We start from the raw sequence: 21607 nt of genomic DNA, 5'->3' as shown, positions 1-21607 counted from the left end.
TTTTGTTTGTAATTCTTGTCTTGTTTTTTAACACACACAGTCCAGATAGATGAATTTCAAAATGAAAGTTAATATACACTAAACTGAGATGGTTTTGGGGAAGTTCAAGTCTCTCACCTGGGGGGTCTCTGCAGATGTAACAGCTGTAGCTGTCTGGCACACTGTCCTCATACAGACCCATACACGTCCCATGCTGCCAGCACAAACACTCATCACACTGCAGAGAGCACAGGAAACATCCTTCAGTTTTTTCAGACAATTACTGAACATGCATATGAATGTTTAAAAATCCTAATGCGTCACCAAATCAAATAATTCATAATACAATTCAAGTAATTGTGCCAGTGTTTAATTGGTTTAAATTCCTTGCTCTGATTTTTTTTTCATACTATATCTGGAAGTATGTCAGATATACTCATATATTATATTTTTAAAGCGGATTTTTAATTAATATATAATAATTTTGCATATAATTTATATTTGTAAAAAATACATAATCAACTATAAATAAATTATTTATGATCAGGGTTTTTCCCGACATTGAAAATATTGTGGAGGCCGCCAATATTAATCTTTGTCCTGTCTGTGAAGAGCATCAAAGGTTTCTATTTACAATGTGTTTCTGGTGCGTTGAGCTTTGAATTTGAGCTTTGCGTGAATTCAATGGCCAATCAGATGTGTTTAAGTTAGAAGTCAGAATCCACTCAACAACAAAGAGTTTGTTCAGCATGAGGTCTGTATGCTCACAAATCTTTTCATTAGAACCAAGAAAGTATAAATATGATGTCAATGAGAAATTTATTGCACAGAGTAGGCAGCTCCATTAAAAAGCATAGCTTTGTGTTCCACGTGTTGAACTGCAAGTAATTGACAGCTGCAGTGATTTTAATGGCAGCGATCTTTACTCACTTTCTGTATATAATATATAATTTCATGCTGCCAACTACAAATTGTAAAGTTTCTTGGATCAATCTCATTTAAATGTGCGACTGAATCTGATTGACAGTGATAACCATAGCAATGGATGCAACAAAATCTGATACTGTATGTCAAATGATTTGCGCATTAAAGTCCCCCGTGGTGAAAATCAAGTTTTTAATGTTGTTTATGTGGTGTTTTTAATATACTTTAAGACAAACCATGTGCTAATTCATATGTCAACACCATTGCTGGGTATTTTCTCTTTAAAACTGCAGTGAAAAAAAGACCCGTGGTTTGAAATCACTGGTGTCTGTGACGTCACAAACTACCTTGTAACCAATCACGTCAACGTGCCGGTGGGCTTTAGCATACCATTAACAGCGAACTAGCAGAGGAGTCTCGAGAGAATATTTTTCTGTTGATATGAAAAATCGTGTAGATTTAACAATATGGCGGGTGTATGATGTACATTACGACGTTGACTAATATTAATTACCATTATGTGTCCCGTGTTGTAAAGAGCGATATCATTGTACAACGTTTATCTCAGTAAGTTGACCGAGTGGATCTTTGAGCTGGTGTGAGTGAGTGGAGGCGGGGCTAATTTGCATATTCATTGATCAACGTATATATTAAATGAGGCAATGGTGTAGAATTACAGTCAAGCTTTTTTAAGTCAAGAACATTTTTTTTTCACCGGAAAAACATTTAAATATGTAATTTTGGTGATAAAAGATGAGTTTTAAGGGATACAATTATTGACAACAGGGGACTTTACGTCTTGGAGTGTAAATGCAAAATAAATATAATAAAAATAATAGACCACTTTCTCTATGTAATGAATAATATCTTTGTTAATTTTATTAATAACTGTGGGAGAAATGACATGACATGCCCATGGCATGCTACTTTTTGGATGCTTTTATATAGGCCTAAGTGGTCCCTAGTACTGTATCTGAAGTCTCTTTCCCGAAGCTTGGTGCAGAATTTCAGCCACTACGAGCCAGTCCAACAATGAGCTTTCCTCAGGACGTGCCGTTTCTGGGTCTGTAGCTTTAAATGCTAATGAGGAGGAGAGGCGGGGCAAGGTGGAGGGTGGGTGTGGCCTTAACCAGCTTGCAGCCACTGTACCATGAGCTAATGTTGACAGTGGATGTATCGCAATGGCTCGTAGACACGCAGTCGTTCAAGCTTTCAGTTTGACCAAGAATCTGATCCGGATGGAGAAGCACCGGATGAAGAAGTTGCAACTCAGCGGCTACAGCAGGACATCTCCGAATGGTTAGTTTAAAACATTGTGTCTGGATACGGTACTTTAGTTGGTTTGTTTATGTACGTTATGCTGTTACAGTTATTATCATGTAGCTAATGCTAGCCTACATTGTTGGCTTTTCATGTTGCTCTGATTTGCTATCATGTATATATATTTTAGATATAATTATCAGCTATAGACACTAACCAGCGCACTATATTAGTCAGTCCTCTGCCATTATTACAAATTTTGGATAGGTGCCCGTTGTAGAAAATGTGCTATCATGCCAACATTTATTTGTTTACGTATTTTATATATCCTAAAAGTTTTTACAATCTTTATTACAATTAACTTGCATCAAGCTCTGCAATCTGGAAATGTTGATATCATGTGCGCCATAACACCAACAGCAGAACGGTTTCAAACAACAAAGAAATGTACAACACTCGCGTTACAGTGTGTATTCACACACACACACTTGATGCTGTCCACCTTTACATTAGCGAAAGTAACTGGGCTGTATTGGCCCACGTTGAGGATACAGTCGTCGGTGAAATGTGTGGCGCAGACATACAAAACTACGGGAAGTTGTATCGGCGCATTACCAGAGAAAATAAAATTAACCCACTGTTTCTTCATAGGCTCGGATGAAGAAACTAAAAAAATACTAAGGTGTTCATTTGTACATCCAGACACTGAGCAACTGCCATGCTTCGCTCGTTTACAAGCCATGATGTCTCTCGAGGAAAAAAAAATATTGTGCTCCAATCTCACTGTAGTAGCTCATTTTCTCATGGGCGGGCAAAGCAGAGAAAGGGGAGGTAACCTTTCCCCGTATGACGACACATAGGGAAGATTCCAGATTGGGCCGTCTGAGCTTTCATTTTCTCAATTTACCCAGGGTTCGGTTTACACGTAATCGCCTTTTCTAGCCACTGGGGGACCATATGCAGGCTAGGGGAACTCATATTAATGTTAAAAAACCTCATAAAGTGAAATTTTCATGCCACGGGACCTTTAATAATGACAGCAGGTAAATTTGGATGCTGTCCCTTTAAGACTGACTGCGCCGATCCATTAACTCGAGCCTTGTCTTTCTCAACTGTACCTTCACTTAAGACATAAATGGCTGTGTTTACAAGCAAATACGTGGTCACTTTGGCACATAGGTGTTTTTAATGTGCATTTAACCGTTCAAGCTCAATTAGGCGTCAAAAAGCAGTTCAGTCCTCACGTGCTCTATGAGCAGCGGCTTCATGTTGCGTGTCTCTCAGACGGCGCTGAGAAACAGTCTCTTCAGAGAGCGTGTGCATATGCTGAAATGAGTCGTCTTTCGCTGCTAATTGCACTTAAACAGTTTAAAACCACTTGTTTTAAAACCGCAAAGCTTAAAAACTCATACAAATTATAATCTTTTGTGACCGTGCAGCATAGCAACCTCACGCGACAGAGACGATAGTCCAAAATCTCTACCAGTTGACAAATTTCAACCGGCTAATCGTGTCTACCAGTACATCGCCCACTCCTACTTATTGTGCTTAATACACTTTAACATCGAGCATGTCTCTAATTCACGATCGCCTTCTGAGAGAGGCAGGTTTCTCAGAAGAAACTCTTTTAACATCAAATCGTCCCGCTATTTATATTCACAGTCACGCATTTCATCACTCTGAAGTGTCAACAGTGCAATATATTTACATACTACGATATAGCAAAATCTCGAACTATAGACATTTTATCGTGGTAACGATATATATCGTACAGCCCTAGTTTCAGAGGGTGGTAGTTCACCTGTATCATGAAGTCGTTCTCCTCCTGCACTTCACAAATACAGCGTACAATCTCAGAGCCGTGAGAGACCGTTTCCACACCCTGCTCCGAGAGGGGCATGTTTAGATCCAGCTCAGCATCAGACTCGTCCTCACTCCATACAGGACTGTCTGAAGACAAATCACTGCTGCTGTCTTCACCTGGTGGAAACGAGAAGGACCACACATTTAAGCTAAAGATTTTATCTCCATTTTTATAATACAGTCATCCATGCAAGATAATCAGCTACTCTAATCACACATGCACACGCACGTTAAATACAGGTCTACAGAGATAAATCTACAGAGCGGCAGTGACTAAACACAACTGATAAGCTAGTCAGGACACTGAAAGACAACAAGGCAGGAGAAGAACACAAAGCAGGCAGCTGTGAGTTCGGAGGACCTGCGTTCTCTGGTACCCACCCTGGCTGAGCATCTTTTCGGGGCAGAGTCCCGTGTAGGATCGGTGTGTGAGGGAGAGGGGCAATTTGTGGGCCGAATTCAGATTGCAGGGGAAAGGCTTTAGGCCAATGCTCTCCTCAGTGCTGTAACAGTCTGTCAGAGGAGGAAGAGCAGACGCCACACAGGGTTAAACACAGACCGAGCAGTTCCTCACCGACGAGGCGGCTTGTAGATCTGATTCAGTGAGATCTTGAAGCTGTCAAGAGGGACTGGCAACTGAAACGTTTATTTTGTGGGTGGCTGTGCACTTTCAGAGTCTATTAATAACTCAAGACGAATGAAAGCGCAGATACAAAATGATTGAGAATTTCCGTATTCAAAACGTAGTAATAAGTAAATTAAGTTAATAATGGATAAAATGAGTGTTCATTTCATTTAAAAAGACAATATGTATATTATCTTACGTTTACTTTGAGTGGCACATGGGAGAGGGAGCGGCTCTTAAAACTGCAATAAAATGTTTAACTTAAATGACAAATGGACAGAAAAGCAACTGGCAAATATTTGTTAAAATGCTATTTAAAATTATTTATTATTTTATTTAACTACATTTTAAAACATTAATTAAGTAAACATTTTTAAATATGTCAATTTGTCCATTTAAAAAAGGATTTATTTCCATTTTTATTTTTTTTAATTATTAAAATTAAAGTAATTATAAAATTAAAATGCAAAAGATAGCCTTTTAAGGCTTTATACATTTATTTATGATGCAGAAGGTTTTTCTACTTTATATGAGGAAAAAAAAAAAAATTGCGTGTCTTTATCTTGCATACAAAAGGAGAGCCCTGTTTATCAAATATCTCAAGCGATGTGAATTTGCTGAGAACGTCACCAACTGAGAATCAAACATGGAAGCAACGCTAAATTTAATGACTCTGCATCAATCTAACATTACAGGAATATATTTTATAAAATAACATTAATTTAAAAAAGCTGCATGATTTTTAAATATATAACTTTGTATAGATTATGCATAGTTTATTATGCATTCAATACAGAAACCCTACAACGTGACATCATATCCTGTTGCTTAAATATATAGCGGGGTCCAAAATAATTTTACATACTTAGTTTAGTGTAACTGCCCATTTAGAGAAAAGTTGTAGCTATAGCAGACAAACAGAGGGGACAGCAGAGAGCAAAAGAAAGAGCCACCGCTGCACAAAAACTGCCGTCTCACCTGACTTAGACTTCCTTTTCTTCTTCTTCTTTTTCTTCAGTTTGATGCGGAAGAAATCCCTCTGCCGCTTCTCCCTCAGCCTTTCCCGTTCTTTCACCCCTTCAGATGAGAAAAATCAATCTCTCTTACTGTCACGGCCTGGTTGTGGTAATATGCAGAGGAATCGGCGTGAGCGTGTTCACAGAAATAGATGGAATGATGCTCTCCGATACCTGTTTCCTTGGCAACCCAGTCTCTGTCGTCATGCAGCGAGCGGTTGAAGTGTTGGTTCTCTTTGCTCCTCTCTGCGCCTAGTGTGGCCGAGCGCTGCCGGTGCGTGCTGCCGACAGCAGGGGGCGACAGAGTGTGACCTGACTTACTGTCACTCAGCGGAGAGGGAGTATCTGTGGGATATTTAAAGGGTACCTATTATGCTTTTTGACTTGACCTTTCCTTTAGTGTATAATATAGCTGTTTGTGCATGTAAACAGTCTGCAAAGTTACAAAGCATAAAGTCCACGCCAAAGGGAGTGAATGTCTTCAACAGAAAACACTTGCCTGAAACGCCTTGTTTGTTGTCCTGCTATTATTTCTGTTATTTAGCTATATCACCATATGACATAATGCCTTCTTGAAGAGATGCTATTTTAGTTTTTCATTGTAAGGACTTCCAATACTGACACCATAGTTTCCATAGATGTTTACAGCTGCTCATTAAACCTTGGTGCTGCAGCAAAGTGCAATATGAGAAAAATGTTTGTTTTTTTTACTTTAAAGGATTAGTTCACTCCAGAATTAAAAATTCCTGATAATTTACTCACCCCTATGTCATCCAAGATGTTCATGTCTTTCTTTCTTCAGTCAAAAAGAAATTGTGCCTTTTTCTCCCTATAGTGGACTCCAGTGGGGTTCAACGGGTTGAAGGTCCAAATGTCAGTTTCAGTGCAGCTTCAAAGAGCTCTACATGATCCCAGACGAGGAATTAGGGTCTTATCTAGTGACATGATCTGTAATTTTCTAAAAAAAATAAATAAAAATGTATATATTTTTTAACGACAAATACTCGGCTTGCACTAGCTCTGCGTTGCGCGTCCACGACTTCATGCATTACTTAATCACGTTGGAAAGGTCAAGGGTGACGTAGGTCGAAGTACTGATCCAGTGTTTAAAAGTGTAAAAACTCCATCTCATTTTGTCATTACCTTTTTTTTTTGTAAAAAAGTCTTTGCACAGTCGCTTTGTAGCCTACGTCATGCATGACCTTTCCAACGTGATTGCGTAACGCGTGAAGTCATGGATGTGCATCACAGAGCTAGTGCAAGACGAGCAATTGTGGCTAAAAAGTATATAATTTTTTATTTCTTTTAGAAAATGACCAATTGTTTCACTAGAAGACCCTTATTACTCATCTGGGATCAAGTAGAACCCTTTAAAGCTGCACTGAAACTGACATTTGGACCTTCAAATCGTTGGTCCCCATTGAAGTCCACTATGTGGAGAAAAATCCTGGAATGTTTTCCCTCAAAAACCTTAATTTCTTTTCGACTGAAGAAAGAAAGACATGAACATCTTGGATGACATGGGGGTGAGGGAATTATCAGGAAATTTTAATTCTGAAGTGAACTAATCCTTTAAATCATGTAAATGTATTCTAGCATACCCCAAAATTAAAACTATAAGCTCGTAAATGAGCATAATTTATGTTTTAAATATTACGAGGCTAAACGCATACACAAATCTGAACAAATCAACCAAAACAAAACACATTCGCCCACACAAACAGCGAACAGACAAAGTGTGCACTAACTGTGAGAAGCCGAGACGGTGCGGCGCCTGCGAGGGGTCTCCTGGCTGTGGTTCTGTTTGTCTGTGGTGCGTGTCTGGACGCAGCGAGGGGGGCTTGGGTCGCTCTGTGCGTGATAGTACTTCATGTGGTAGTGCAGCAGAGACGCCTTGCGGAAAGACTTGAGGCAGCCTGCGATCTTGCATTTGAATAGGTTATGGTCCAGTTCAATGGACAGGATAGGAGGAGGTTGGTTTTTGATGACCCTGTACACTGAGGGAGGAAAAGGGCAATGGGGTCACATAACAGCAGGTTTTTATGTTGGACTGGTGAGAGAGAGTGAAACTGAGGGTTTGTGTACTCACATGGTTCTCTGCTGTACTTGTTTGTGGTTGGAAGGTGGACTTGCCGTTTGAGTGCTGCAGCTGAGAAAGCAATGCGTCAGTTAGCACATCATATCTCCATACATATTTAATTAACAACATTTGTGCATATTCTGAAGAAAATGTTAGAGGTATCTGCTTGTGCAAAGTTCACTCCTACAATAGAAGGGTGGGATTTTTTTGTTTTTTTATAACCAATACACTCTACCATTTAAATGTTTGGGGTCAGTAAGATTTTATTATTTTTGAAAGAAATTATTTGTTTTATTCAGCAAGGATGTATTAAATTGAACAAGTGGCAGTAAAGACATTTATAACGTTATGAAAGATTTCCATTTCAAATCTTGTATATTCATCAAAAAATCATGAGAAAATGTTGGTTTCCACAAAAATATTAAGCAGCACAACTGTTTTCAAAATTGGTAATAAGAAAAGTTTCTTAAGCACCAAATCAATTATCAAAATTGTAAAATTTATTACAATTTAAAATTGTAACACATTTCACAATATTATTGCGCTTACTGTATTTTTGATCAAATAAATGCAGAATAATAAGAGACTTATTATTATAAGAATTATTATTATTTTTGTAATGTTTATGTGTCCGATACTTGATATTCAGAAGTGATATTTAATAATTTTTTAGTATGTTTTTTTAACTACACCAATAAAACATGTTTTATGACTTTTTACAATAATTATCATAAATATTAATATATATTATAACTAAGAAACACCAAAAGATTTAAGACTTTTAGTATATTGTGTTGTAGTTGCTAGGCGGTTTCTATGTTCAAATCCCTCACACTCAGTATGAGAAATAGCAATAATGATGCAGTCTGATTATCAAACTGAAACACAGAAGGATGTATACCAAGATCAGGTGCAGATTCTGCCTCTTCGGTGGGTGCTGCGTTTCCTGCAGGAGTGGTTGGGTCATCCTTACTTTCTGAAGTCTCTGGGACTTCTGTTTTAACCGGTTTGATTTGAGATGGACTGTTTTTTTCTATGAGGGGAACAGAGACACAATGTGGTGTTAAATGGTTTAATTACTAACTAGTATAAAGAACAACAGCTAGTACAGGGATAGGCAAAGTTTAGTCGGAGCAGAGTTTAGCTCCGACTCGAATGCCTGTAGCTTTAGTAATCCTCAAGACATTTATTAGCTTGTTTAGGTGTGTTTGGTTAGGGCTGGAGCTAAACTCTGCATGACAGCGGCACTCCAGGACAGACATTGCCTATCCCTAAGCTAGAACAACAAGAATGAAGTATAGGGGCTTTCGTAGCGAGTAGTTATAGGAACTAGCCACCAGGGCGGTCTGCAGAGAACTAAATTTTTCCCAAGGGCCATTGTCCTGGTTGCACTGACACCAGACGTAGGAACTCTGAAGTGACGTAAGCCGGCCGACAATGATGTCAGCAACTGGAGGATGGAGGATGCTGTAATCAGAGCTGTGCTTTCGATGTGTCTTGTGGGATTCGTGATAACGGAGAAGAAATGTAGACGTATAAATTATGTGACTGAAAGAACAAAAAGGAGAGCTAAATATCATTGAGGCTGAGAAAATAATGCCACAGACAAAGTTGACAGGTAAATGCAGTTAACATTAGCTTTCTGTATATATTAGTTTGTGGAGTAAGTATATATAAACTGTGTGTTTACATGGCAGATTCCAGTGTTTCATACAGCATGCGTTCGGCCAATCAACATACGCTTATATCACTAGTAGTTCCTACTGTGCTGGGTTAGACTCTACTCTGAAGTAGGAGCTAATTTATCCCAAGCCCCAAAAGGCATTCCAAGAACTAAAATCGTTCCCAGTTCCTGCGGTGTGAAGCGGGTACTTCCACCAATAGTTATATAAACTATAAAACCATTCCTCCGGTTCGAAAGCTCTTATGATAAGAGACAGAGAGAGAACTAACCTGTGCTTGAATTGGCTCTGCTTCTTTTGGACGGTGGCATCTGTCCTGTTGATGCACGTCTCTTCCTCAGTTCTGGACCATTGGGCCTTTCCACATCTTTTGCTGTGAGAGACACAAGCCAAGAACTTGAATCATCAAGCCTGAGCCAAATACATGAGTAAATCACCCAACAATTACTTACTTACACTTGACATGGTTAAAAATGTATTACAATCAGTAATATTCCCTAAATGACTTCACTGAGTGACCATTTTGGTAACGCCAAGGGGCAGTTATTTTCTACTGCTTTTGTAGCTCAAATCATTGTTCCAGCTAATGCACATGCATGTTCGAGAGTAAATAAATGCCAGTGTCTAGAGTAAATAAATGATAATGTCAATCAAAAAGGCAACCGTCTCTTTTAACTGAAAAGCAGGACTTCCTGTCCACAGATGCCATATTGAGCATTACAATTTCTCCCATTCATTTTTATTTGAGTGGTATGTCTTCTCTCCTTATACTGTCTCTCTCTATTTGCTACTTAGCAAATGCTGTCCGTTGGCATGTGTGTGAGGCTGAATCTGGCTCTTGGAATTGAATCAATCAAATCAAATATTCAGATCTAACAACAGCATGTTCCTCCAAACCAAACTCACCATCTGCCATCCTACTCCGTGTCCTTCTGGGCAGACTGGGACTTTCATCTGACGCTTCTTCCTTCTCTTTCTTGTCCTCTTCGTTCTTGTCAATGCCATTTTGAAGTTCTTTGGTCTCCTCCGGTCCTCCATTCATCTCTTTCTCTTCTGGTTTGTTTGCTTCTTCTCCATTCTCAAGCGTTTCTGTCTTGTTGTCTTTGTTGGGCTCTTTTTCATTGTGCTCAACAGATCTCAGCTCTGATTCATCAACTATCTTAGTTTCTGTGCTTTCGCTTTCTCCGCCATTCTGGAGAACATTGTCCTCATCCATCACTGTTGTGTCTTCTTCGTCTCCTTCCGATCCGCTCTCTCCGTCCTGGTCAGAAGTGCTGTGTCTTGAGCCGTTACTTCTGCTGTTGTTGTTGTTCTCTTTAGTCTTCCATTCTTTCCCGTTCTGATCCCCCCGCTTTCGAGCTTGCTGATTGGTCTTGCCATCAGAGCTCTGTAGAAAAAGACCAACTCATTAAATGGTTTCTTTCATGAATGGTCTGGTTTAATTATTAAATCTGAGGGAGTCACTTCTCACCTCCTTGCGGAACGGCTTCACCTTAATCCCCTTCACTGTCTTTATGACTCCATCAAAAAACTTCACCGTGTAGAAACCTGAGACATCACAGAAGAACAGCCATATATAATGCCCAACACTTTCATAATCTAACACAATCATAATGTAATGCACAACACTTTTATAATCTAACACTATCTGTGATGAGGGGGGCATGGTAAAACAAAGTCTGCAATGGGAGAGCGAGTGCGGAGACGAGCGGTAAGAGGTAGGTCAAGTGCATGATGACTATCACCGGTCTCTAATTCCCGTAATTGGTGGAGAGACGGGATATAAGCAGCCTGCAGACCTAGCAATGGCAGAGAGACTAACCCCATGGATGCTATTGTTTTGATTTGCTTGTGTTTTGTGAATGTGCTGAAGAGCTGAAGACTCTGAAACTTTCTCACTGCCCTGACTTCTTCGTCATTTTATTTGAACCGGTTTACACTGGTGCCGAAACCCAGGACCAAGAAGTCACTCGCCACCAAACACAACACCAAGCGCTTATGGACAACAGACTGGAACAGGAGGATCACTTATTAAGGTCCAGGCGCAGGAGGAGGACCAGCGGGTCATCCAGAGCTTGCTCAGCGGTCCAACAGCTGCGGGATGCTTTCCGCAAGTGGCTGATGGGCCAGACCCGCAACATCGAGGAAGTGATCGACCTGGTGGCACTGGAGCAGTTCATCGCTCAGCTGCCATGTGGGTCCAGTCGCTGAACCAGGACATCCAGCTGGCAGACAATAACCTGGTGGCATGCCCCAGGGTTGGTGAGCCATGGAACAACGTGCCCCTTGGCCTCCACCATGGAGACAAGGCAGCCTGGCCTCCGAGTTTCCCCAAGGTTTCAGACCTGGAACACAAGGGTGTGTGTCAGAAAGCACTGGAGCCTTTGCATCATATCCACCTCTCCCCTCTCTCTGTCAGTCTCTTGGCCATCTTTCTGTTGCTGAGGAAGTGGTAAGGATGTATTCAACTGGGTCTGCACCATTGACGGACAGTTGCTCCAGCCTGATCAGCTGCTCTTCTTTCCCTGTTTTTCCATAAGAGAGAGGTTGTATCAGGTGGCCCAAGACGACCAAAGAAGATCCAGCCCACCTACTAGTACTAAAAGTTGTATTCCCATGGCAGGACACTTAGGAGAAGGGAAGACACTAGAACGTCTCATGGCCTAATTTTTTTGGCCGGGCATTTACAAGAATGGCTGCCGGTGGTGCGTGGCTTGTTGTGAATGTCAGCTGATTAACCCACCGGATGTTTCAAAAGTACCATTGCGGCCATTACCACTCATGGAGGGCCCCTTCGAGAGAATTGGTATGGATCTGATCGGGCCGTTATAAAGCTTAAAAAAAATAAATAAAAAAAAAGCACGGCTATTTGAGCCATTGTTTTGCACTAGTTCTGGTGGATTATGCAACATGATATATGGAAGCGGTGCCGTTACGCACCATCTCTGAGTGTGGTGGACACGATGTTTCGTGTTATTTCCCGGGTGGGAATCCCCAAAGAGATTCTTGATGATCATGGCATGGAGTTTATGTCACGCACATCAAGCGAATTGTGTGAACTTTTGGCCTTTAAATCAATTCAAACAGCATCTATCACCTACAAACGGACGGACTGGTGGAACAGTTTAATCACACATGGAAATCCACCCATTCAAGCTTCTCTATGAACGACAGCCCTGTGGGGCGCATTAGAGAGGCTTGGGAGGAGGAGCCTTCAAACAGCCATAGTGAAATTCAGTATGTCCTGGACCTCTGAGCAAAACTCCATATGTTGGGATGGCTCTCCATGGAGAATTTGCTCCAGGCACAGGACAAACAAAGTCGGCTGCACAACAGGGGTACGCAGCAGCATCAGTTGACACTGGGAGATAAAGTACTTGTATTACTTCCAACGTCTAATTCTAAATTACTCGCCAAGTGGCAAGGACCTTTTGTGGTTACATGGCGAGTCTGGGATCTCAATTATGAGGTACGGAGAACGAACAGGGGTGGCGCATGTCAACTTTATCACCTCAATCTCCTAAAACACTGGAATGAGGTGACACCGGTCGAGCTAACGGCGGCCGTTTTGGCAGAGGAAGATCTTGGACCAGAAGCGGCTATCCAAGTCAGTCCGCTTGCGCTGGTCACCAGGGAAGATCACCTCTCGCCGGCGCAGCTCACTGATGTAGCCAAATTGTAGGCAATCGCACGGGCCTCGTATAGCACCATATCAAAACAATCCCGGGGTGTTGGCGCACAGCCGACCCTATCGTTTACCTGAACACAAGAAAAAGGTGGTACAGGATGAGTTAAAAGCAATGTTAGAGTTCGGCGTAATAGAAGAGTCTCACAGAGACTCGGCGAGCCCAATAGTTTTGATACCCAAAACGGATGGCTCAGTCCATTTCTGTGTAGATTACAGAAAGGTGAATGCTGAGTTAAAGTTTGATGCTTATCCAATGCCTCGAGTTGACGAGCTGCTTGATCGGTTAGGTTCAGCTCACTTTTATTCCACACTGCATTAAACAAAAGGTTATTGGCAGATCCCCTTGTCGCCATTACAGCCTTCACAATGCCATTCAGATTACACCAAATTATTGCCCTTCCGTTTGGGTTGCCGCTGCCTAGCTGGATGACATCATTATCTACAGAAATGATTGGCAGCGGCATCTTGAACATCTGAGATCACTGAGGGTGGCAGGACTCACAGTGAACCCGAGGAAGTGTGCAATTGGGCGTGCGGAGGTACGGTATCTAGGCTACCACTTAGGACATGGGCAAGCGCGTCCCCAATTTGACAAGACCACCGCGATTGCAGCCTGCCCAAGTCCTAAGACCAAAAACGAGGCAAGACAATTTACTGATCTCACTAAAAAGGAACACCAGTCCCAGTCCAGTGGACAGAGCTGTGCCAACAGGCACTAACAAAGTGAAGGCTGCTCTGTGTGGCGGGCCGGTCTTGCAATCCCCTAACTTTGATCTCCCCTTTGTGTTGCAGACAGACTTGCAGTGCTGTCCCAGGTGGTCGGAGGACAGGAACGGCTGGTGCTGTATCTGCTGTCGAAAGCTCTCATATAGAGAAACTAGATACATCACCATTAAGAAGGAGTGATTAGCCACCTGTTGGGCCATCCTCACCCTCCATTATTACCTCCTGGGATGGGAATTCACCCTCTGTTTGGACCATGCACCCCTCAAGTGACTGTATGAAGGATACCAACGCACGGATGTAGCGGACGTCGTCTCTAGGAATGGGGGCAGGGGCCCATTGTGGATTATTTTGATTTTGAGAAATAAAGACTTCTTTACACTATCATAATGTAATGCTAAACACTTTCGTAATGTAACACTATTATAATGAAATGCTCCACACTTTCATGACAGCAAAGGTAAGTTAAAAGTAAAAGTAAAATAGGGGAAATGAGCAGCACAATTAAATATATATATTATTACTGTTTGGGGTTGGTAAGATTATTATTATTATTATTTATTTATTTATTTATTTTTTTTACATTTTTGAAAGATCAAAAATACAGTAAAACAGTAATATTGTGAAATATCATTACATTTTTAAAATAACCATTTTCTATTTTAATATATTTTAAAATATAATTTATTCCTGTGATGGCAAAGCTGAATTTTCATGTTTATTCACACATCAAATGAAAACAGCACATACTAAATGATTGATTCTTAGGATTTAGAAATCAAAATCATTTCATCAAAATGATAATCGATTAATCAATTTTCAACCCAGCTGTAGTGTAATGCATCCTTAAAGGTCCCGTTCTTCGTGATCCCATGTTTCAAACTTTAGTTAGTGTGTAATGTTGTTGTTAGAGTATAAATAAAATCTGTAAAATTTTAAAGCTCAAAGTTCAATGCCAAGCAAGATATTGTATTTAACAGAAGTCGCCTACATCGAACGGCCAGTTTGGACTACATCCCTCTACTTCCTTCTTTAATGACGTCACTAAAACAGTTTTTTGACTAACCTCCGCCCACAGGAATACACAAGAGTTGCGTTTGTAGAGTGTGTTTGTCGCCATGTCGTCGAAACGCTGTTATTTTCATCCCGCAGTCCAGTCACCGGGTCTGATTCCGGCTCAAATTGATAGGGTAAAATTAAAGACATGTTTACAATAACACTGAGCGCGTGCATCTCCACGTTATGGTAAGAGGCGTGACCTTTCCGGGCAAGGTTCGCTAAGCTGCTGTCGAATCACAACACAGGAACCGCTGGCACAATCAGAACTCGTTACGTATTTCTGAAGGAGGGACTTCATAGAACAAGGAAGTCATCAGCCCGTTTTTATGACAGTGGAAACAGCGGTATACAGATAAGTAAATTATGTGAAAAATACTGTGTTTTTTTACACGCGAAACATAAACACGTTATATTGCACACTATAAACACAATCAAAGCTTCAAAAAAACCACGAAAAACGGGACCTTTAAAAAAAAAAGTAAAAAAAGGAAGTATAGATTTTTTTTTATTTGAATTTAATAATTAAATAAACAAATACATTAGTAAATTATTATTGTTTTTATTTTAAAAACTGAATATCAGCCAAATGTAGAATACGGTTTCATTTCCCAGTTGGTAAAAACTATCAAAGATAGCGTCTGAACCTGGACCAGTCAGATGATGTGCTGAGGATTAACATTGTGAAGGTTGTGAGTACACACCATCTTTGTCCCGGGATAGGATCTTAGCAGGGTAGTACCGACAGTCTGACCAGCTGGCGAGAACTTTCTGGTTGACATGAAAGCCCTGAGAAGAAAAACACATCTATATATAATAGTGCAACGTTATGAGTCAGAGTGTAACTTTGCCCATGCAGACTCTGAGTGATTCAGCACAGTTTGACAGGAAGTACTCACTGGAGCGCTCTGCCGTTCATTGAGACCTTGTTTCCTAAGCTGGATTCGTTCCACGGGTCTAAGGTACGGACTGCTCCAGTCAAACCATTCATCATAACGATGACTCCACTGTCTGTAGTGGATCAGAACCTTCTCGTCTTCATAGTCGATCTTCTCAATGCTAGCTGCATACCTGTGAACACACAAAGAGTTCGCTTTAAATGACCTACTTCAGATTACACTGTGGTTTGTAAAGGTTGAAAATGATGTTTGAGAGGAGTTTTATTTTTACAGTTAATAAGTAAGCTTTATTTATATAGCACTTTTTAAAAACAGTGTTTACAAAGTGCTTTACAGAAGAGAAATTCACAATAAAAATCAATAAAATCATATAATCAATAAAATATGCATGTGTACATTCACAGTAAAAAAAAAAAACATTTGTCTTATTTAACGAATATCTAAAATATAATGCATGAAAAAGTTTAAGATCCTCGGTTTGTGATTTACACTAGTAGCAACCCCTGGCTTCCTAGTGTCTTCTTAGCTCACATACTAAAGCACAGATCTTGTGCCCTATGACTAAAAATGCAGATTTTCAGATTTGTCCGGGTTGGCAAAATATAACTTTTTCAAAATCTTCGAATGCAATAGAACTAGTGGTATCAGCACCAGTAAAGCATCTGAATTTCAATCAGGGTGAGTGAATGAACAGATGAAAGAACGGAAACAGAGGGGAGACACTGACCAGTTCTTCAGACTGTCCCTCGCCTCCAGCTGCGCTCCCACCTCGAACGTGATCCCACGCCTGTGAGGAGGGCTCTTTGTCATGCTGGTCACACAGAGTCACCAACCTATGAAACCAGAGAAACATGTCATGAGGTCAGAGGTAAAGGATGTTACAACTGAATCAAGGTGCTCATAAATGAACAGTCATACTGTATATCAATGCCAAAATATTAGAGATCACATCAGCACTTTTTAAATGATGTGCTACAATATGAGGGCTTATTTTGACCCCCATACAACTTTTCTGTGCCAGGATTTTTTTGTTTCAAAGAGAGATCATGATTCTCCACAATTCTGAATAGACCCTTTAAGCGCCTACGTCACTGTGACGTCACCGCTCTAGCTGGAGGCAAAACATAAGGAAGAACTCATAGCGGGCGCGCTAAAAGTTTGAGGTTTTTACTTTAAAATGTTGTCTTCTTGTGTTTTTGGCTGCCAGAATAGAAGGAACAGGACTTTTGGTTCAAAACTAAAGTTTTACCAGATCCCGGCAGACAATTCTTCACAGAAATCAAAAAGATAATTGTGGTTGAATACATATGCATACAGACTGGACGGAGACAATCATAAATAATACTCGTGTTTGCAGTGCACACTTCATATCAGGTAAAATAATCGATGCATATGTAATGGTTTGTTGGTTTTATCTAGTACAAATCAGCAAGTTTCTGTTTTATAGGTGAAAAGTCGCCAACCTTCAGCGCACTAGCTAGCTTAAATGTTAAACAAACATACAGCGATAGATGTGTGTGCCATCCTTTGAATGGTCTCTTTTTAATAATCCACATTGCTAGCCATAATCATAGCCCAGCGTTAGGTTACATTAGACAATAAGCCTTGACAAAATTCCCCAAACCACCCAAAAGTAATTCATATGTTGTCTAGGAAATATCCAAAACTTAAGTTAATTTACAAAAGTAGCTGTCACAGTCCCGCAGAGTCAGTGACTATACAAATTCGGACAGTTCCGAACCTTTTTCTGCATCTATGTTTAATAAATCCCTCCTAAAACATGCTAGCTTACACTTGTCAACTTTGCATCCAGCGCCTCTTTTTGCCTCCAGCTAAGCCCCGCCCACCAGGAAACGTTGCAATGTTTACAAACTTTTAAGGGGTCTATAGACAACTAAACAAAATTACATGTAATTTACTAGAGATTCTGACAAAATGTTAATTTCTGCAGTAGGGGCGGGTGATATAGCCTCAAAATTATATCACGATATTTCAAGAATATTTGCGATAATAATATTTATGACGATATAGAAAAAAATATATGGTACAACATTTTATTGGTGATTGCAGCTGGTAGGCAGCAGCATTTATTAGTGCAAACAAAATGAAGGACATTTTCCATGCTTTTCCAATGAGCTACTGTCATTTATGACAGAATACCCAATTCGAAGTGTAAATATATTGTCATAAGGTGGCAGCAGCAGCATTATAGTGCAATAGAATACCTTGGGTCGAGCTTTTTAATAGAGATGCACCGATTGCAATTTTCTTGGCCGATACCGATTCTTGCCGATTCCGATTTTCTTTCAAGAACTATAATTGACAGCATATACAAACAAAAATCTACTTTTCTTCAACGCAAAGTTGTATTTTCATAAAAAAAAAAAACAAGTAAAAAGTCAGTAATAAAAAAAGACCTAATAAAAAAAAATTGAGAGAGATATGAAACTAAATTTCTCAGGTTAAGTAGGTTTTTATTCAGGTAAGAAATACTACAGAAATTAAAGTAATCAAATGAAAAATAACATATCCAGTGTTATTTTACATTTGATTATATTCATTTCTGTAGTCTTCATTGTAAAAATTAAATACAGATTAATGCTTACCATTAAAGGGTTAGTTCACCCAAAAATGAAAATAATGTAATTTATTACTCACCCTCATGCCGTTCCACACCCGTAAGACCTTCGTTAATCTTTGGAACACAAATTAAGATATTTTTGTTGAAATCCGATGGCTCCGTGAGGCCTGCATAGCCAGCAATGACATTTCCTCTCTCAAGATCCATTAATGTACTAAAAACATATTTAAATCAGTTCATGTGAGTACAGTGGTTCAATATTAATATTATAAAGCGACGAGAATATTTTTGGTGCGCCAAAAAACAAAACAAAATAACTTATTTAGTGATGGCCGATTTTAAAACACTGCTTCAGGAAGATTCGGAGCATAATGAATCAGTGTGTCGAATCATGATTCAGATCGCGTGTCAAACCGCCAACGGCTGAAATCACGTGACTTTGGTGCTCCGAACAGCTGATTCGATACACTGATTAATTTGTGCTCCGAAGCTTCCTGACGCAGTGTTTTGAAATCGGCCATCACTAAATAAGTCGTTACTTTGTTTTTTTGGCACTCCAAAAATATTCTCGTCGCTTTATAATATTAACATTGAACCACTGTACTCACATGAACCGATTTAAATATGTTTTAGTACATTAATGGATCTTGAGAGAGGAAATGTCATTGCTCCCTATGGAGGACTCACGGAGCCATCGGATTTCAACAAAAATATCTTAATTTGTGTTCTGAAGATTAATGAAGGTCTTACGGGTGTGAAACGGCATGAGGGTGAGTAATAAATGACATTATTTTCATTTTTGGGTGAACTAACCCTTTAAAGTTATAAAACGTATTCAGTCAAGAGCAGAAAGTGATTTTCTTTGTCTTTTGATCTTTGATTAACATGACAGAGAGCAGCAGGAATATTGGACTGCTGTCCCTTTAAGAGTTTATGAACGGACCCAATATACTGTTACACAAAGGTGTTCTCTTTCTCAACTATTTAACGTTCCAAAACTGACTGTGTTTAACTGGATACTCACCAAAGTGGCCTTTTTGACATAATTTTCTATGTATTTGACCATTTTAGCGCAGTAAGCCACTCATTTTGGTACTTGTTACCAAGGGTGTAACTTTGGTTTGAGAAGTGGGGGGGGGGGGGGGGGCTTTCACAAAATGGGCGGAAATGTTTTACCGTCTTACCGTGAAATGAGAGTTCCGTGTTTTTATTAAAATCAACACATTAATGATTTATCTCTCATCCACCCGCAATTAATTGGAATGCTATTTTTTAATTACTTGGCCCACGAATGGTTCGAGAATGGACACAGACCGGAAACCCGCAACAGAACCGTGTCAGTGGATATCTGAGCATGTGACTGCATGTCTGAGTTTTGTCGACAGCCGGAGACAGCACGAAATTTGACGGATGCGGCCGCCTCGTAATTCTCTGTGCAGGAAAAGCACTGCAAAGAGGACACTGACAACGAGCCGACAGACGAGACAGAGCAGATTATTTTTGATATGGAAAAGTGTCAGCTTTCTAATTGTCAATTTTATTCATTTTTAACCTCACACCACATGATAAACAGCAGAATCGTAAACAGTCATTATGCACAGAACTCTAATAACGGGTCTAACCGATTACTGACTGTCCATCGAAGAGCTCATTACATCACGGAGAGACTACATAACATGTCATAAACCAGAACACAGACAACTGACCACAGAAGAGCAGAAATAGATCATGTAGAAATAAACAGAGAGGAATTAAAGAAGATACTTCACTGCCTCATTCAAACCAGAAGTATACTAGACATTTAAGATCTTCTTGGTGATATATTCACTAAAAATACCTTATTTTTTGTCCTCAGATGAACGAAGGCCTTGCGGGTTTGGAACGACATGAGGACGAGTAATACATGACAGAATTTTCATTTTTGGGTGAACTAACCCTTTAATACTAAAGGGCCAATATTAGTCATATTGAATGTTGACATACAGGGGTTGGGCAATGAAACTGAAACACTTGCAAATATAGTTGTTGGAGGATTTCATTCCTATATATGCGCAGCCTCTTGGCCAATATTCACTGATTTCACATTCTGTCAGTAAGAGCTGAGTGTGAAGGTTGAATTAGCCGAGCAACAGAACAGCTGTACATTAAATATTCATTGCAATCCACACAACATAATGGGAGACATATCAAAGTTGAAAAGAGGACAAATTATTGTTGCATGTCTTGCTGGTTCATCTGTGACCAGAACAGCAAGTCTTTATGGTGTATTATCGAGAGCCACAGTTTCCAGGGTAAAGTTGGACTGTTGCTGCCCAGAGTGAAGCACGGGGGTGGATCAGTAATGGTTTGAGCTGCAATATCATTGCATTTCCCACTGAGCTTGATGGACAAGTCACTACCAAGAACTACCGAACCATTCTGGAGGACCATTGTGCACCTAATGGTTCAAACATTGTACCCTAAAAGAAGGTGCCATGTATCAACATGACAATCCACCAATACACACAGCAAGACTTGAGACAGAATGGTTTGATGAACATGAAAATGTAGTTGAACATCTCCCATGGCCTGTACAGTCACCAGATTTAAATATTACTTTGGGGTATTTTGGAGGAGCAAGTCAGAAAACGTTTTCATTCACCAGCATCAGGTTTGGCCACTGTTCTGGAAGAGGAATGGCTTAAAATCCCTCTGGCCACTGTGAAGGACTTGCATCTGTCATTCTCAAGAGGAATTGATGCTGTATTGGTTGAAAAGGAGGCCCTGCACCATACTAACAAATTATTGTGGTCTAAAACCAGATGTTTCAGTTTCATTGCCTAACCCCTGTAATTAGACTGAAAAAAGAATCATGCATTAGCAGCTCAAGAAAGCAATTACATAATTGTTGTTCAACAACATTACTTTTCGAAGACACTATAAATGTACCTGCATATTGATTATTTTATTCATACATGTCTGATAACCCACGAGGACATGCAAGTAGAGATACACCGGTACTAAATTTCTCCACCGATAACGATAGTCGATTATTCAGAGTGATATCTGCCAATACCGATAGTTTGTGGGTTCTGCCTTTTATACCTTCTTTTAAATTAATGATAATTTCATTGTAATTGATAATTAATCATTATATTTTTAATTATTACATTTTGAAAGAAATGCAAATAAAAACATTATTTTTTTTAAACTATTGGCCAATAGCAGATAGTGTGAAAATTTGCTTTTATC

At 39.9% G+C, this 21607-nt stretch overlaps 1 protein-coding gene across 3 annotated transcripts in view; it reads right to left on the bottom strand.

Moving 5' to 3' along the window:
- phf20b (PHD finger protein 20, b) overlaps positions 1-21607 on the bottom strand; it is a 32473-nt gene that overhangs the window by 5993 nt on the left and 4873 nt on the right. Inside the window, exons 2-15 of one of the 3 annotated variants that reach the window (XM_048178075.1) lie at positions 16523-16628; positions 15796-15967; positions 15601-15685; positions 10901-10977; positions 10336-10816; positions 9701-9802; positions 8649-8780; positions 7757-7816; positions 7416-7664; positions 5842-6012; positions 5630-5728; positions 4408-4539; positions 3965-4143; positions 118-217 (exon numbers count right to left, since the gene is read on the bottom strand). In XM_048178075.1, the coding sequence (XP_048034032.1) occupies positions 118-217; positions 3965-4143; positions 4408-4539; positions 5630-5728; positions 5842-6012; positions 7416-7664; positions 7757-7816; positions 8649-8780; positions 9701-9802; positions 10336-10816; positions 10901-10977; positions 15601-15685; positions 15796-15967; positions 16523-16605 (2122 nt within the window). In that variant the 5' untranslated portion in view covers positions 16606-16628. The remainder of the gene's footprint in view (positions 1-117; positions 218-3964; positions 4144-4407; positions 4540-5629; positions 5729-5841; positions 6013-7415; positions 7665-7756; positions 7817-8648; positions 8781-9700; positions 9803-10335; positions 10817-10900; positions 10978-15600; positions 15686-15795; positions 15968-16522; positions 16629-21607) is intronic. The other 2 variants (XM_048178076.1, XM_048178077.1) reach the window with 2 other exon arrangements.

This window comes from Megalobrama amblycephala, linkage group LG24, assembly GCF_018812025.1.
Source record: "Megalobrama amblycephala isolate DHTTF-2021 linkage group LG24, ASM1881202v1, whole genome shotgun sequence".
Classification (NCBI taxonomy): Eukaryota; Metazoa; Chordata; class Actinopteri; order Cypriniformes; family Xenocyprididae; genus Megalobrama; species Megalobrama amblycephala.
This window is presented reverse-complemented; position numbering and strand designations above follow the sequence as displayed.